Source organism: Scleropages formosus, chromosome 2 (assembly GCF_900964775.1).
Source record: "Scleropages formosus chromosome 2, fSclFor1.1, whole genome shotgun sequence".
NCBI classification, from domain to species: Eukaryota; Metazoa; Chordata; class Actinopteri; order Osteoglossiformes; family Osteoglossidae; genus Scleropages; species Scleropages formosus.
Genome location: NC_041807.1, coordinates 40,912,365 through 40,929,084, shown reverse-complemented (window position 1 = coordinate 40,929,084; position 16,720 = coordinate 40,912,365). Strand labels below are relative to the sequence as shown.

Sequence of the window (16,720 nt, the reverse complement as noted above, 5' to 3'; positions counted from 1 at the left end):
AACCACAGAACACCCACAGTACCTGTACCACGGTGCCTGTACCACAATGCCTGTACCACAGTCCTGCTACAGAAAAGCAAACTGTGTGTAAAAAACCGCAGTGCTTTAAATAATGAGGTACCGCTAGTATTTTTCATGGGAATACAACACAATAAAACGAGTTTATTGTCGGGAACCGCGAGAACAAACGGGCGGCCTTCGGGTTTTCTTTTTTTTTTTTTTTAATTTTTTTTTTTTTTTTTTAAAGATTGAGAAGAAGAACAAGGTGAAGCCGATTTTAACGCGGAAAGTTAAAAGGACGCCAAACGGCAAATGCGAAATTTACGACCGTTTCCAAAACCTGTGGAATGACCCTTCAGACCCCCATTCCGGATCGACCTGCTCAGAGATGATTTTTTTTTTTTTTAAACACATAAATTGCGTCTAATGACGACACCGTAAAAAAAGGAACAATAATGGAAAGCTATTCTGTATTTCATTATACTGTATTATTTGGTGCAGCTGATACACGCATAACGCCTGTTTATGAGTCACTGTATTAGCGGATGCTCCGGCGAGGCATTCGCTTTGACCTTGCCATTCTCATTGGGGCATGAAATTACGGTGCCGGCACCTCGATATTACAGCTATAAATACTGTAAACTGCATATCTGGGCTACGTTTTCTATTGTCTTTCAACATAAACCCAATCGGTATTTATTTAAAGGAAAACTCATTGCGCGTCACGTGATTTACGGCTCTATTTTCTAGGCCTTTATTCCGGCCCCCTTTTTCTTTTTTTTTCCCTCTTTTTTTGCTAGGAGCCGCCGCCACGGGGTGTGCCATAAAGGGCACCGTTGCGCCACTTCTGGCACTTCTGAACTTTATGGGGTTAAGAACAACCTCGGACAGCCAATTACAAAATTGCTTACTAAAAATGTTTTGGGTGCTAAAAGGTGAATGCCGTTTTATTGTCCTGAGTTGGCTGAGTTATTAAGCTGTCCTTGAGTGAAGATTACTTACATTTTGAATACGAAATGTAAGAGGAAAAAAAAAAAAGTCAGGGGTCAAGCAGAGATGGAGGTCAATGGGTTGTCGAGGGCTGGGATTGCGACTTTAACCCATTTCGTACGGGCGATGGCGATCGCACCGCTGACTGACAGCGCCACGCGCTGAATAAGGGTCGTGCTCATACCTTATTCATTTATGTATTAAAACGAGGACTTTGCACACATTTCCTTGCTTTATTGCCTCACCCTCATGACAGACTTGGGTGAGCGTGGACTAGGTGGCGCCGTGGAGTAATTTATAACCACATCAATCCCTCTGGCCTTCCCGCACAGGCCTTGGGCAGGACCACGGCGGCCCAAGGGGCTGATCCCCGACCCCGTACCCCTACCGTATGCAGCGCGTAACCAGATCATACCCATTAGCCTTCCTGCACTCGTCGCTCTCAGGTCCTCGGCACTCCCCACGCCCGGTGTTCCGTATGAACCATCTTACCATCTGAGACACAAACAGGCCAAGTGCTTCAACACTCCTGTAGGCCACCAAATTCTGACCTGAGTCTCCAACTCAACAATGTCATCATCATAAAAGCAGAAACTTCATCTTCATCATCATCATCATCATCAATTAATAGCCAGGTCTCCATCAGCATCATTAAATAAATGGAAACTAGCTTCACTTTTCTGCTCTCATCTAAAGACCAAGCACTAGACCTCACACAACCAAAAGACCTCCTACTAGATCTCAGAGCCAAAGACCTCCTACTAGACCTCATACAGCCGAAGACCTCCTACTAGACCTCATAGAGCCAAAGACCTCCTACTAGACCTCATAGAGCCAAAGACCTCCTACTAGACCTCATACAGCCAAAGACCTCCTACTAGACCTCATACAGCCAAAGACCTCCTACTACAGCTCACAGCCATAGAGCTTCTATTAGACCTTACATGCTTCAGGACCTCCTACTAGACTGCACAAACCTGAAGACCTCCTAAGAGACCTCACATACCAAAAGACCTCCTACTAGACCTCAGATACTCCAAGACCTCCTACATACCTGAAGACCATGCGCACCTAAAGACGTGCTCCAAGAGCATACAGAGGATAAACGTGTGTGAATGACAAGAACAGAATACAAAAAAGTATGCGGTGTCTTCCACACATCCTACCTTCTTTAAGAATCACTTTAATTACCCAGAATGGAGCTAAAAGCCGAGAACCCGAAACAGAATAATTAACCAGGAAAGAGTTCCGTTATGAAAGAAACGTGAAAGGCAATAATAGAGAGAAGTATTGAATACATGTTTGCCAATGAGTTCAGTGAAAGTGTCAGTTAAATGCATCGAAATGTCTTTCCGTCGGAGCTGGGAAATGAAGTGGAGCGCACGAGGGCCTCGAGAAAGAGAGAGCGAGACGACGGCTTTTCAGAAAAAAGAAAAACCCTCCTCTTTCAGTACAGATTAAAGCGCAAATGCGCAAGTAAATAATATGAAGAGGTGAGATTATTGTGTAAAGAATCTGCAACATGCAATCAAAGCACGCCCTATTTTCCCCCTCATCTGCTGTCCACCGCAGGCGCGGGCCGCCCAAAGAATCCAATTTAAATTCCACGCGGGCACGAGGTGCTATTGTTTCATTTTATGTGCGCTTTGACATTTCTGGCAGTTAATACGCAGCAAAATCGGGGAGTATTTACATAAATATGACATTAAACTGGATTAGGAATTAGGAAGGACATATATTTGCAGGCCGGTGGCGAGGGGTGGGGGGTGCGGGGGGGCAGGGTCACCAGGATGGAGGGGTACCCCTGCCAGTCGCCCTCCCTCTGGGAACTGAAAGGTTTGCCGCTGGTTTAATTCTAATCTTATATTTTTGCGGGCTGCCCACTTAATTATTTTATACCGTATATACACTGGGGGCATGGTGGCACAGCAGGTTTGGATGGGTTCTGCTCTCTGGTGGGTCTGGGGTTCGAGTCCCACTTGGGATGCATTGCAGTGCAATGGACTGGCGCCCCGTCCCGGGTGTGTCCCCTCCCCCTCCGGCCCTATGCCCTGTGTTGCCAGGTTAGGCACCGGCTCACCGTGACCCCGCTTGGGACGAGTGGTCTCAGAAACGTGTGTGTATATCCATTAATTAATAAATATATAATTAAATATAATTATTGATTTAATTATTATTTGTTCCTGAGGTCACAGTCTCCACAGAGCTGGAACGGTCCAGCTCCAGGCCCTGAACCCAAGGGTACAACAGCAGTACCCCCTCCTGGAGAATGACGCTACACCTGCGCTGTTTCTCGACACAAAGTCCAGCTTCGAACCCGCGATGCCCTCTGTGACAAAGCCAAAAGCCCGGGGGCCGTAACGAGGCGGCCCTTCAGTTTGTTGCAGGTACGAGGAATGTGACGGGGAATATGGCGCGTGTACGAGAGCGGGAAATCGCCGAAGAGAAATCGCTAATCTCAACGTGCCGAGAGAAGGGCGTGACGTCACGGTAGGAAACGGGTTCTGGTCGCCACGGCAAATCTGACACGGTTCTGGGAAGCTGCGCACCATCTCTGTGCCTTTTCTTTTTTTTTTTTTCTTCGCTCTGACTAAAACAAAAACCACACTTCTGCGTGCATTACCGTCAAAGTAAACACAAACAGCGCCCGTCGCACTTCCCATAAACAGCTGCGCGAGCCTCGCGCACGAGGGGAAAGCTGATGCTCGACCGCGGTTCACCCCGGCCGTTTCGGTGCACGTCCCAGGGGAAGAGCGAGACGCGCGGGGCGGCTACGTCGCGAGCTCCGCTTCCGCTCGTATTCCGAGCACCGCCTTCGCGCGGCAGGACGTCCATCTGGAGACGAGGCTCAGGAGGAACGCCGGCGACCTCATCTCGTGGGCGCCTCTGCGATTTGGGCTCAAACGCAGTACAGGATTACACGTTATACCTCACTCCCAAAGAATGCACATAAATAAACCCGATTTAAAGTTACACGGAACCGACTAACTGCTCTTTGAGCCGTATGAATCATTACCATGAAATACTGCTATATTTAATTCTTATTACCGTGACCTAGGCCTAACCCTAACCCTAATTAATGGGTAATAGCAATAAACAGAGAAAATTAAAGGTCATACTCATAATTATTAAGCTGCCATTTCTGGTAGAGCATTTAAAGAACGCTTTAATATGAAGCGTGCCAATCAAACTGAATTTGGACTTGATGGCACTGCATTCATATAAAAAAAAAAAAAAAAAAGGAAAAGAAAAAAGAAAAAAAAGGCCAAACGATATGAATAAGTTACTGGGAAGTGTGTCGCGATGAGAAGAAAGAGGACAAACCACTTCTGTGAACTTAGCGGAAAAAAGCCTATTTCATGTGAAATTTAATAAACCGAAATTGGCCCGAGATTAGTCAGCGCTTTGCCTCGAAGACGACTTCCCCCGGCCCGCGTCGCGCGCCGCTCGATACGACGCCGCGACATCACGTCCCGAGGAGCGTCGCTCCAAAGGCGACACAGATCATTTCTTACCCCACAGCAGGAAGGGGCAAGGAAATCGGGGTGATCAGAAGTGCATCGACAACAGACATGGAGCTTTAGACACAGACAGGGTTACCTAAACACAACGTGTGTGTCTCGCACCATTTCGCTGGTTCGCATCCCTCCGGTAGCTCTTATGGAATAGCAAATGCATACGTAATCTTAGCAGATGGTGTTGGACTCATTTGTGGACATGGCAGGGATGGGATTGAGAACCACCTTGGATGCTGGAGGGATTCAGCAGCCGCGAGGGACACGGGGTGCTTATTCCACCACATCGAGGCCAAGACGAAGAACGTGAAAACTTTCAACGTTCGAGGAGCACAGCGCTCTTGCTGGTGTGTAGGAATGAGGCTTTAATTGTATTTATCTTCCCATTAATAAGTTATTTGCACAACTGGATATTTCCAGTGCTGCAACACCGCACCGAAACCGATCCTGTACCGGCGTGTCGCTGACCTCACAAACCGTTTCCGTGGACCGCTGCGACCGCCAGCCGTCGTTCTCCGCACATCACGCTTCCGGGGCCCCTCCCTTTGTGAGCCGTAGTCAGAGATGTGATCTTTGAATATTTCATATTTTGCACAGCATGCCACTACTTCTCTAGTTCTGGAACCGTGCGCTCAAGGTCAGGCGTTCAACGGCGCCTCGTTTTTATTAAAAATGCTTTTAAACAAGAAAAGCAAAGTACTAAAAAATTTGTTTCCAGCTCGTTAAACTTTTGAATAAATGTTTTTACACAACGTGACTTATTACTAACCCCCTGGCTCAACTTGGTGTCAGTCCATACAGGGCAGCTGTTGAAACAGACGGACGGACACACACACACACACACACGTTAATAAAGACAGTTCTAGATGCCACGTCATTAAAATCCACCCCCCCCATCACCACTCATGACAAAAGTGGATGTAAGCGGGCGGCTGAATGGAAAGGGAGGTAATGAAAAAATAAACATTTCGGACAGCTGATATTCATCCTGCTGCAGCGGCCGCGGCAACATTTCGCTTCCAGTTATATCAATACCTCAGAGTTACAACGACTGCTAATTAAAAGGCTGGTGACCTGGAAAGGGTGGCCTCATTCGCAGAAAACTCTGTCCCAATAAAACAAAAAAAACAACCGCACACAACAGTCGGGTTCAGCTTCGGAGCCTTTAGAGCGATGGGCCCATCGATAGGCGATGAAGTGCCGGAGGGGCGGCACGGTGTCTCGCAGCGCTCGGGCCGTCGGCGCGGACGTCGGTTCGGTCTGCGCTCGGCGCGTGCAGTTTGCGCGTTCTCCCCGCGGATGTGTGGGTTTGCTCCAGGTGCTCTGGTTTCCTCTCACAGTCAAATGAGATGCGTCTCAGGCGGACTGGCGACACTTCCTCGTCCACCGTATCTAAGTGCCCTGTGATGGATTGGCGTCCTGTCCGGGGTGTACTCGTTCTACACCCTTTGTGTACTTGTAATGGACAGCTGGCGGCGTAGCGGTTACAGCTGCAGCCTTTGGACCCAAAGGTGACAGGTTCGAATCCCACTTCTACCTGTAGTACCCTTGAGCAGGGTACTTACCCCAAATTGCTCCAGTAAAATCACCGAGCTGTATAAATGAGTAAATAGCCGTAAGTAGCTTAACACTGTAAGTCGCTTTGGAGGAAACTGTCAGATAAACGTGAACGAATCGCCCTGGCCGCGGAAGGCACCATCCACCGTCGATATTCGGCTTATGCGACTGGAACGCGAGCCCACGGCGGCCCGTTGGCTAAGACACTTGCAAAGAGGGGGATTTTGTTTGTTTTTCTGGTAACGTGAGCATCCCTTGGTGCGTTCTCTCAGTCTCCCGCAGACGACAGGAGGGCTGCGGCTCCACGACTGCATTTTAACACCATTTTCGAACCGGGATCCAGATCCGTTCCAAAGACGCGGGCGATGAGCTCTTCCCCGGTGTTTGCCGAGCTGCTGATATAACCAGCCAATGGTTTGTTTGTATTAATTAAAGCCAAACAGTGACAAAGAGTTCAAAACAAGATGTTCAATTTGCTTATGAGCTTTTCCCCCCTTCCTGGGAGGAAGAGAAAAGCGTCGATGTTGCCTTGGATCCGAGCCAGGTTTAAAATGTGAAATAATGAAGCGAAACCAAGCTAATGCGTCGTTTGAAACGTATAATTGTGACATTTCGCTAATCTCCGATATATAAAAGCGGCCCGGTAAAAAGACAAACACACGAAACCCGTGTGGGGAGACAGCGGAACGTGCGCCTCGCGTCGCATTGTCGCCGTGTGTGCATTTGGAACCTGTTTTCCGCAGGTAGCGAACAAAGACAAAGTGTGTATCCGGATAAAAAGATTACGGGGTTCACAGATTGCAGGGCTGCGAATAAATAACTTATTGCTCATTTGCAGGGAAGACGCTCCTCATCCGAAGGGACTTTTGTAGATTACAGCTGTTTATTTTGCCCATTCGTACACGTAGGGCGTTTTTCCGGAGCTCCTCGAGCGTCGAACCTCACTCGGAGCCACGTCTGGGAGCCGAACCCGTAAACCAGAGGCCGAACCGCACCCGTCGGATCGGTCGTTCGCGAGGATCGGGATCCGAATCGGACCTACGGGGAAGCGCCTCGCTGCCGGATCCGTCGAGTTTCCACAGATGATTCGAACGGCGAAGGACGGGTTCGAGGATCTGGCACAGCCCGGTGCAAGTATTCACGGTCCAGTCACAGACGGAACAAGTCCGCTAGTCGAACGAACGTGTGAAACCATTTCTTCATAATCACAAGTCCTTCAAACTCAAAACAGAACGCTCCGGGAGTCGGAAACAGCGAAGAGTGATTTTAGCGCAGTCAAAAACTGCCGTCGAGGCTCCGGCATCCTACGCAGTGCTTTAGTAATGAGTTCCAAGCAAACATGGCCTGGAGTTAAACACACAACCATGTGTTCTTCGCTAAGCACTACTAGAGAAAAGGGCGGCGACGGTAGGGGCGGACTGCAAGTGCGCGCAGCCACTTCGTCAAAACGACGCCGCCGGGCCTGTCCGCGACCGCTGAGACCATTTGACTGGGGACATTAACCCACTGAAATATCACAGCAAGATGGGATATGAATATTTCATACCCTAATAAGGCTGTAACAGAAGACACATTTAAAACAGAACGGTCTTTGGCGCTTTTCGCGACGCATTTGTCTTGGAAGCCTCGACGGCGATCGCGATATTTTCGTAGGGTGCGATACGAAACGCGATCCAGCCTGCGCCGCGTTCTTCAGAGTCGGAGGGAAGTTTACACAAATTATGCAGAGTGGCCGTGAATAATAAATGATGGGCAGGAGGAAGATTTTTTTTGCCTACCTTCTTGGCGAAGAGTAACGATTGATGCGAGTCTGTCATTCTCTCAGCACATCGAAGCCGCAACACGGTCCTGCAGATACATCCTGCATAATATTCGTAGGATCCTTCCCTACCTCACAATTGACTCTGCCCAATTACTTGTCCAGGCCATAGTGACGTCCCGTCTGGATACTGCAGCTCTCTCCTGTGTGGCCTTCCTGCTGCTGCCATCAAACCTCTGCAGCTTCTACAAAATGCTGCTGCACGAGTTGTGTTTGATTTGCCGAAGTGTTCCCACGTATCTCCTCTACTTACTTCTCTGCGCTGGATTCTTATAGCTGCTCGGATCAAATTCAAGACTCTGGTTATTGCCTACAAATGCATCAATAGAACTGCTCCCAGCTATTTAGAGGCCTCGATCAACCGCTACACCCCAACCAGACCCCTTCCCTCATCTACTTCTACTCGCTTGGTGGTCCCATGTACGAAAGGTAAAGCACGGAGGTTCTCGGTTCTGGCTCGTTGTGGTGGAACGACCTTCCCCTCGCACTCAGAACTGCTGAGACTCTGTCCAGATACAAGAAGGGTCTGAAAACTCACCTTTTCCAGACTCACTTGGCCCAAGAGCTCTCCAGCTCATGTATGGTGTAAATGTTCATGCACCGTAACTTTATGATCATGCCCAGTTAAGCCTTTACACAGCCGCTACTCCTGTATTGTATGTAAATGTTTGTGTACCTTTATAAAAAAAATTTCTAGGAAGGTGATCAGGATTAGTCTATTCTAAATTTTATGCACCTACTCGTGCGATGAACATCGGTGCATACAGTGGAAAGAAACAAACAGTTTACTCACGTCTGCAACTGTGCATCTCTTTCTCCTAATGTAATGTACACATTGTACTTTCTCTGAGATGCACGTCGCTTTGGAGAAAAGCATCTGCTAAATGGATAAATGTAAATGTGGGAAGAACTCACAATGATGGGCCACTGGAGCTATGCGGCGGGTGGCAGCTCTGTGAGCGGAGCCCAAACCGGAGGTTCAGTGATGAACGAGAGTCAAAGAAATAAAGAGAAATATTTTGTACCCAGCCGTTCGTGTGGGGTACAACGGCCGGGCAAAGGAGCTGGAAACGAAAAGACACGGAGGGCCACTTCGGGGAGGGCGGAGCAGCGGGCCGAGAGACGAGGGCAGTGGGCGGAGCCAGAAGGCGGGCAGAGGATGGGAGCAGCACTCCTGGAAACTCTCAGCCCGTTTACGCTCAGCTCCGCCAGAGAGCCGAGGAATTCCGAACTCCACGTTTCGCCCATGTTTGGCCAAGGCGAAGCGTCACGTTTACACACAACACTTGGACGGTGAGGACTGGGAAAGACACTGAAACACATAACAACGCTCATTGTGTGGAGAACAACCACCGAGACATAGCAATTACCGCGGCAATCCAAAAAACCCAGAAAAAGCAGGCGTTCCGAGTGCGAAAAACAGAGCGCGACACGGGAACGGCCTTACGATTCCTTTAGCCTTGCGGAAAGAGAGGCCATAAGGACATGTCGCTCCACCCTCACGGCAAAGAACCCAAACCGCGGGCCAGAACAGTGTCCCGACGCTCGGCCTTTTTCCCCTCGCTTTCGCCCCAAATGTTCGATGCAACTTTCCGACGCGCCTCCCATGTACGAGAGCGTCTAAAGTAGTAAAAGCTCTAAAATGCTAGGAGCTACCAGAATTGACAGGTCCACTGAACGTGCGCGAGGCTTTTGTCAATATTAATTTTCTGCAACCCAAAGAAACATGACTGGTGGGCCTTTTGTTCGCAGGGTTCGACTCGCCCGCCCCCTCCCCCTCCCCATCGCCGCAATCGCATCGGGTCACTGAGCTCCGGCCTCGACCTTTGACCTCATGGAAAGCCGGTGACCTCATGGGACGGATGACGCGCCGGTGTCAGCCCCACCTAGAGACGCGTTCCTGCTGAGCGTGGGGCGGGGGGCTCACATGCTGACGGGGTCTGTCTCCTGCTCTCCGATAAGCTTTCTTTGTCAGCATTCACTGCCACGCTGGCTCACATCTCTTCATTTCCGGGTTAAATCAACAACCAAATTATAACAATTAAGGAAAATACAAACATTTGTGCCATTTATCTGCCCATCGCTTATCTGCGTTTGATAAAACACAATGAATTTCATGGAGAACACACCAAACAACAGCTGCGACGGCCATAACCCGCACTGCATTATACATAAGAGAGCACCTGGGCAAATGAGAGCCCGAACGGGCTGGCACGGAACTCGAAGGAGTCGCCTACTCGGTGCGAAACGGGGAACGCGAATCCGCGAAAGAGCTGCCGGCGCTGGGAAACGCGCGACGCTCCCGCACGCGGCCAAGTCAAAGTCCCTCTCGGAGTCCGAGCACAAGTCCCAGGCTTGAATGAAGCAAGAGAGCGCGAGACACCCCGTCAGAGTCCAAGTGCGGCGTTCGGTCCGCAAATCCAAGTGCGGGCCGTGGCGTTTTAAGCATTTACGTTTCTTTACCCAGTTGACTCTTTTCTACAAAGTTACTGACAACGATTTACTCTTTTACAGAGCAGGGTAATTTTACCCAGGCTAAGCACCTTGCTCAAGGGTACTACAGCAGGACGAGGGATTCGAAACTGGCACCTTCAAGCGGACGGTGGCAGCTCTAACTACCACGCCACCTGGTGCTCCTTCTCCTTCTCCCTTGTAGGCACTTCAGCCATAATGGGAAGGCGACTCCGCGCCACTCACCTTTTTTCTTCAGGAAGGCTTTCCTGGTGGCCAAGGGGCTCTGGCGGACCTTCTCGTTCTGCAAGAACTTCACCGCGGTGGCAACCTGCGCAAAGGGACACGAGAAGTGAGTGAAGGTAACGCTCGGGGGGCTTTCCTGCTGCTGAAACGTCTCCGAAGGTGCTGATGCGAGACCAAAGGGAAGGCCTCCGAACCGTCGCCGTCATGTAAGGGGCGGGGGCCGGGCCGCGGCGGACCGACGGCCTCGATTTCCAGAGGACGGGTCAAGCGCCGCAGCTCCAAGAAGCTTCTTTATGAGCCGGGAATATTTTAATCGCTCATTCGATAGGACGATAAGTTCTGGAAAAAGTCCCAGGCGTCTGCAGCAGGCGCGCTTCACCTCCTTCCTTACAAAGCTATGAAACGAGTAAATCAGCCATTATAGAATTAGTCCATCAGGCTTTGCTGAACAAATGGAGTCTGGACTTTAATTTGCTATTACCCTCCTTAAGATAAATTCTCCACCTAAAGTGAGCGGCGGGAGGAAAATCTATACTTAATGCTAAAGTGCTCATCTGTATCTAATATCTGAAGAATACTTGGCTTAAAACTTCCCTAATTCCTCAGGTTAAATATATACCGTGATCAAATCATAAAGGCCCAACGCTGTAATGATTTTAAAAGTTAATGCACTAGAAAATGAAATAGCACCTGAATACCTGTAGCAGTGAGTGCCCGACAGGCGGGCAGCCATCGATTTGGCCGTGCTCTCCTCCGAGACGCACCTTAATCTGCCACTTCGGCGTGCTTTTAAAATAAAAAAATATATATATTTAAAAAGCGCTTCCTTAATGCCATTAAAAATGCACAAACCTGAACCGAAGTGGTGCTTTTAAAAGAGAGACGAATAAGAAGGCGGGGCGGAGAGGCAAAGGTCAGGCGGAGATGGACGGGTCTCACCTGCGCTCGCCGTGATTCGATTGTCAGAAACGAAAAGGGGGTCTTCCTGTAAGCGGCCGGCCCGCCATCACCGGACACGGTAAGCGATGGAGAAAGCCGTCCGCTGCCATTTCTTTTTCGCCGAGGACGCGGACGGCTGCGATGGGCTTTTGCGCGCAAACTCGGCACAAGAGGAAGCGCCACTACGAGCTCCGCCGGACAGCAGCTCCATTTTTTAAAAATTATTATTATTAACTACTCAGAGGAATCGCACTGATGAGGAAATCCAGAGTTGTTCACCAATATTTAATTGTTTTTATATCACCGATAATAGTCCTATTATACATTGGGAAGATATTGCTTTGTTTAAAAAAAATAAAAAAATGACGGCAATTTAAGAAGAAAATCATTGGCCAGTAATTATCCAATTCAAATTGTATAGGTCAATTATATAAAAAGAGGGAATATGTTCAATATGATTTCAGTTTAAATTGGAGGAAGTCATTTGTAACTCTCTCATTACGTGTTTGAGGCTCTGTTAAATAGCCCCTATTACAACGTCTCGAGTCCAGGACACCGTGCGGGGAGGAGCTGCCGGCGGGACGCGTGTACAGCGCTTTTCGCACCAATCCATTACCCTGGTATCGACTGTCCAAACACCACTTAATTACCTTTACTTATTTATTTACGCTGACGCTTTTTCCCGCCAAGGCAGAGCCCCGGAACGCGTCTTTCCCGAATAAGCCGCAAAGGGAAGCGTTCGCTCTACGGTTACGAAGAAGCGGAGAACAGCAGAGCGCTTGGGTGAAGAACGACGCGAGAGGCGACCGGAGCCGACGCCCCGGCGGTAGCAGCTCTGTGACATTAGCGTGACCTTTCGAGAGCATCGGGGTTACAGAAGGGGTGTGGAAGTTGCCGGGTCTCCATACGCTGAGGGCTTATTAAAGGCAGCCAACCGGAACCATGGCTGTGACAGGAAGATTAGAGCGTCAGCGTGATGAACGAACGCGCGCACACGCGCACACACACACGTCCGCGTGCGCCCACCCCGGTCCAGTCGGACTGTCGCGCACTTACTGTAAAAACACGCGGAATTTAAACTGGTGGTTTCGGTACAGAATCAGTCAAGTTCTGTTCTGAGGAGTTCCAGGCACGCCCGTCACGGCGGACGGCGTTGATTCAACACTCGACTTAATACGTAAACCAGCAGGGAAGAAATGCTACGAATGGCGGGAAAACACGAGCCGTCCGCTAACTTCCGGGAAACGTTACAGCGCTCCATCAAATACGCGCCATTTAAAGACTCAAATTTTAACATTTCTAGAAAGCCATGAGGTTTTAATTCAAATTTTTTTTAAAAATCCTTCAGCGTTTCTGCCATACATCTTTTCCCACCCTTCTTTCCTTTATAATCAAGACTAACACATGGAATATGCTTAAAGCATAACGCATAGATTACTTAAAGTATAACCCCAATCATGTCCTCTTTTTACATTTAAACAGTTTAGAGAGCAGCACTTACTTGCAGGTTTAGTATTTAAAAGTATTTTTTCAACACAGCGAAAAACATCACAACCGCATAATATTAATTTAATATATTGTCTATTTCCAGGGTTTCGAAAACGGCACTTTTCACGACACGTTACCCGAGCAAACGCCCACCAAGGCTAAGAATTACGAACAATAATAAAAAAAAAAACGTTTCAAGTGCAGCAAAAGTGAGCGGAGGAACGAAGAGAAATGCGCACGTAATCGTGTTTTATGCAATTATTTTCATAAGGCCTCGGCGAAGTGTTTTGTCAGGAATCGGCGGTAAAGAGGCGAAAGGCCGCGGCGCGTAATGGAGTCGCCGGTGGAGCCGAAGCCGGCCACGCGCTCCCGGCGACTTAATGCGTCGAGCGCTCCGCGAGTCGAGGAAACCAAACTCATCCGCGTAATGAGGCCGCCGTCCATTTGCGGGAAAGAGGCGCACATTATCTTCTAGGCAAAGAAAAGCGTTTATTTCTTCGGCGGTGACGTAGCCGCTTTAGACAAGTTTCACCCAGACATCTCAATCAATTATAACCGCATTGTGCGGATTTTAGCCTTGTCTCCTTATTGACGCACACATCGCCGTTGTCCCAGTGTAAGGTTGCACACATGCACGCGCGCCGCGGTTTTTAAGAGGTCTGTTTCACTTTTACGTGTGCCATTACAGCGTACATTTGATTTGCCGGGCTAAATATCAACTTAAATTAAAAGGCGCCTGTACCTATGCCTGCATTTGTGCATACCAATAAAATATTTCTTGGCCCATAAGCGTCATTTTCCGACGCTTCTTGTAAGGCCGGAATTGCTAATGCACCGAAATTGCTAATGCACTATTCTAACCGATAATCTTTACAAACGAGATGAGCGATAAAGTGTCGGGCGCAACCGAAAAAAGGGGCCGAAAACTCAATCGGAGGAACGGGCACGTTTAACAGCAGCTCGAGGACGAGGACTGACGAGAGACGAGGACTTCGCCCGTGCGAGATCCCTTTATTACGTTTGGATTGGCATGGAGATTTAGGGGGGGGACATTTTTCCACCTTAAAATTTTATATTGGGGAAAAAAACTGAATTTGGTCCGAAGCGAACTGATAAGTTTGATTTCTTGTAAAGACGCCGTCACTTGAAGCCGTTACAGAGCAGTACGCGTTCCTTTCGGGTTCCCCAGTAGCTTTATCTTCTCACTCGGGGTCATATTTACGTCGACTGTCCGCTCGTCCAACTCTTTCAACGGCAGTCAAGTCGTCCGACGGCCAAATGACGGCAGGAACAACTTTCGTTGTCTCTTCAATTTGGCCTGCCATCCCACTGACCGCAACAAGACCTTATTCTAGCTAGCAATGATTACTATATTGTTATTTTAGTAGGTTATTTGCTAGAAAGATTACGAAAAATTGGCAAAATTCAAAAACATACGTTCGACATAGTTTTGAAAATAGGATCGGCCGTCAATCGCAATTTGCTTGCGCCTGATTAACGCCAGCAAACATTTTGCGATTAGGTTTACAAAGACGATAAAAACAGATTACCGATAGGGATGTTTGTCTAGGAAGCAATGCTTTAAGCAGGAATTTTAAGAAGCGTCTCTTAAGTCGAGGCTTTTCTCACCTTTTATTTTATTTTTAGATTTTATTTATGTAAAGACTTCTAGAGTTTAAGAGTCACCGCAGCACCCGGTTCCAACAGGTCCGATCTGAAATCGTGCCGCAGCGGCCGATGTCCACGGGAGCCTTGGGGCAAAGGTAAAGCAGGCGTCGAAGCCGGCGGCAGACGGGACAGCCCGGGAGACGGTCCGGACGGACCTCTGAAATGACGGGGACGGAAGCCGGCGAGGCGGTCGTTATGGAGCCCGGCATCCAGACTCGGTGAGAATCAATTCATTTCGCGCTGCCCTGTACATTTGCGGAGAAGCACGACTGATATAATAAAGGGAATCGTAGACATGGAGAAATCGCGTTAAGACGGTCTCACATTCCTCCCAAACAATGGACTGGATGAGCAGGGAGGAGGAACAGGAAAAAGACGGGGAGAGAAAGGAGCTCTATTTTAATTAGGCATCTTGGCGAGTGATTTGATAACGGGGCCGGTGGCCTTGCAGGCTTTCAGTGCGATGGGCCTGCGATAGCGAAACCCCGACGCTGGAATGGGGTTCTGATGCAATTAGGCATTTCCTCTCTCCCCTCTAACAAGCTGATGCACTGAGCACTGTTTTTAATCTTTTGAAAGTACTTTTTTTTAATGCCCTTTAATTATGACACGTCTTTCCTCCTTAAAAGGACCTTCTGGGGAGAAGACCCCCGTTGTCGGCGGGGCCCGTAGGAGCCGAAAGGCGGAAATGGCTCTTTGGCGGGAGAGTCGACTCAAGGCACAGCTGCGTCAAAGGTCACGACTTAGAAACTCCGACAATGACGAAAAGCTCAAGATGTTTTCTGCCTTTTCAAACGGCAATCTCATTCCCTGAGGTGCTTGAGAGAAGATGGTCACACGCTACCGAGCTGCATATTTCGCTCTGCGCGATACAGCGATGACGGAAACTAGGAAGTATTGAAATCAGGAGCACCGCAGGGGCTGAATTTTGCCCTTATTCCGACTCAAATTGTTTAAAGTCAATATTTGGCCACGAAGTCCCCGTCACATCTCATGACGTTCAAAAGCAAATCACCGAAAGGTAGGGGAAGCCCTCCGAAGCGGCTCGTCTAGTACAGCGTGACCTTTCGCAGCTTGTTTGGTTGTCTAATTGGTACATTCCACTTGGGAGCGACATTAAAACAAACACCATTCTGTGCTCCACGCTCGCTCTCTGGAAGTCTTTCTTCAAAAGACCAATCGCATAAAAACCGATGCGCCGTTTTGAACTTTTTTTCTCCGATCACTCGGCTACCTCAAGTTAGCTGGTTAGCAGCTTCGGGATGGTAAGTGACGTCACCACGGCAACACTCGGATAGGTTCACAGGTTGTACGGATGCTGATTATTTTTTTAATCTAACAGCACAGAGATCTTCTGAAATGAAAGGTCAAAAGGACCTTTCTGCCTTAAATAAAAATATATTACAAATCTGTGGAAAACTTCATTGATGTTTCATTCCGCGAGGGATTAAAATAACCCACATAACTGCGTGTGTCACAACTTTAAAAGCCCCGGGCAACACTACAAACACAGCATGAACTGTGCATTATGCAACTGTACAGCGGAGGAGGGGGGGAGGAAAGAAAAAAAATATACGGGCTTTTTCAATTCGTACGCGTTCCCTTTAGACACGGAAACGTCCCCGGTCTGGAGCGAAGCCCCCAGTGATCGCAAACCAGACTTCCGAGCACAGGACCAACACCCACCTCTCAAGTAGGAACACAATCTAGCCCGTCACTGTCAAGTCCCGACCGTGGAGAACCTGGTATTTCACCCAGTATTTCCTATACCGGCTGAGAATATCAGGTAGAGGAGTACAAGGAGTGTTGACTGTGGTTGGGCACAGAAGAAACGTGAACGTGGCCTCAGCAGCTCCGCTGCGTTCACCGCGCTTCCCCTACCGGCGGCACGTCACTAAGGCGAAGATGGGCTTATTAGGAGTCCTCTTGCCGCGGTCCTGATAAGGGCAAAGTACATCAATACCGCATCGACGTTGTGACACCACCAGAAGCGATTTGCAAGCCTCGGTCGGATCCTGGACATTTAATACGCTGCCCCGTTTCATCC

General features: G+C 48.9%; 1 protein-coding gene across 1 annotated transcript in view; it reads right to left on the bottom strand.

Moving 5' to 3' along the window:
- Positions 1–16,720, bottom strand: part of pex14 (peroxisomal biogenesis factor 14) — a 59,817-nt gene that overhangs the window by 27,503 nt on the left and 15,594 nt on the right. Inside the window, exon 3 of the mRNA XM_018733871.2 lies at positions 10,579–10,663. Within this exon, the coding sequence (XP_018589387.2) occupies positions 10,579–10,663 (85 nt within the window). The remainder of the gene's footprint in view (positions 1–10,578; positions 10,664–16,720) is intronic.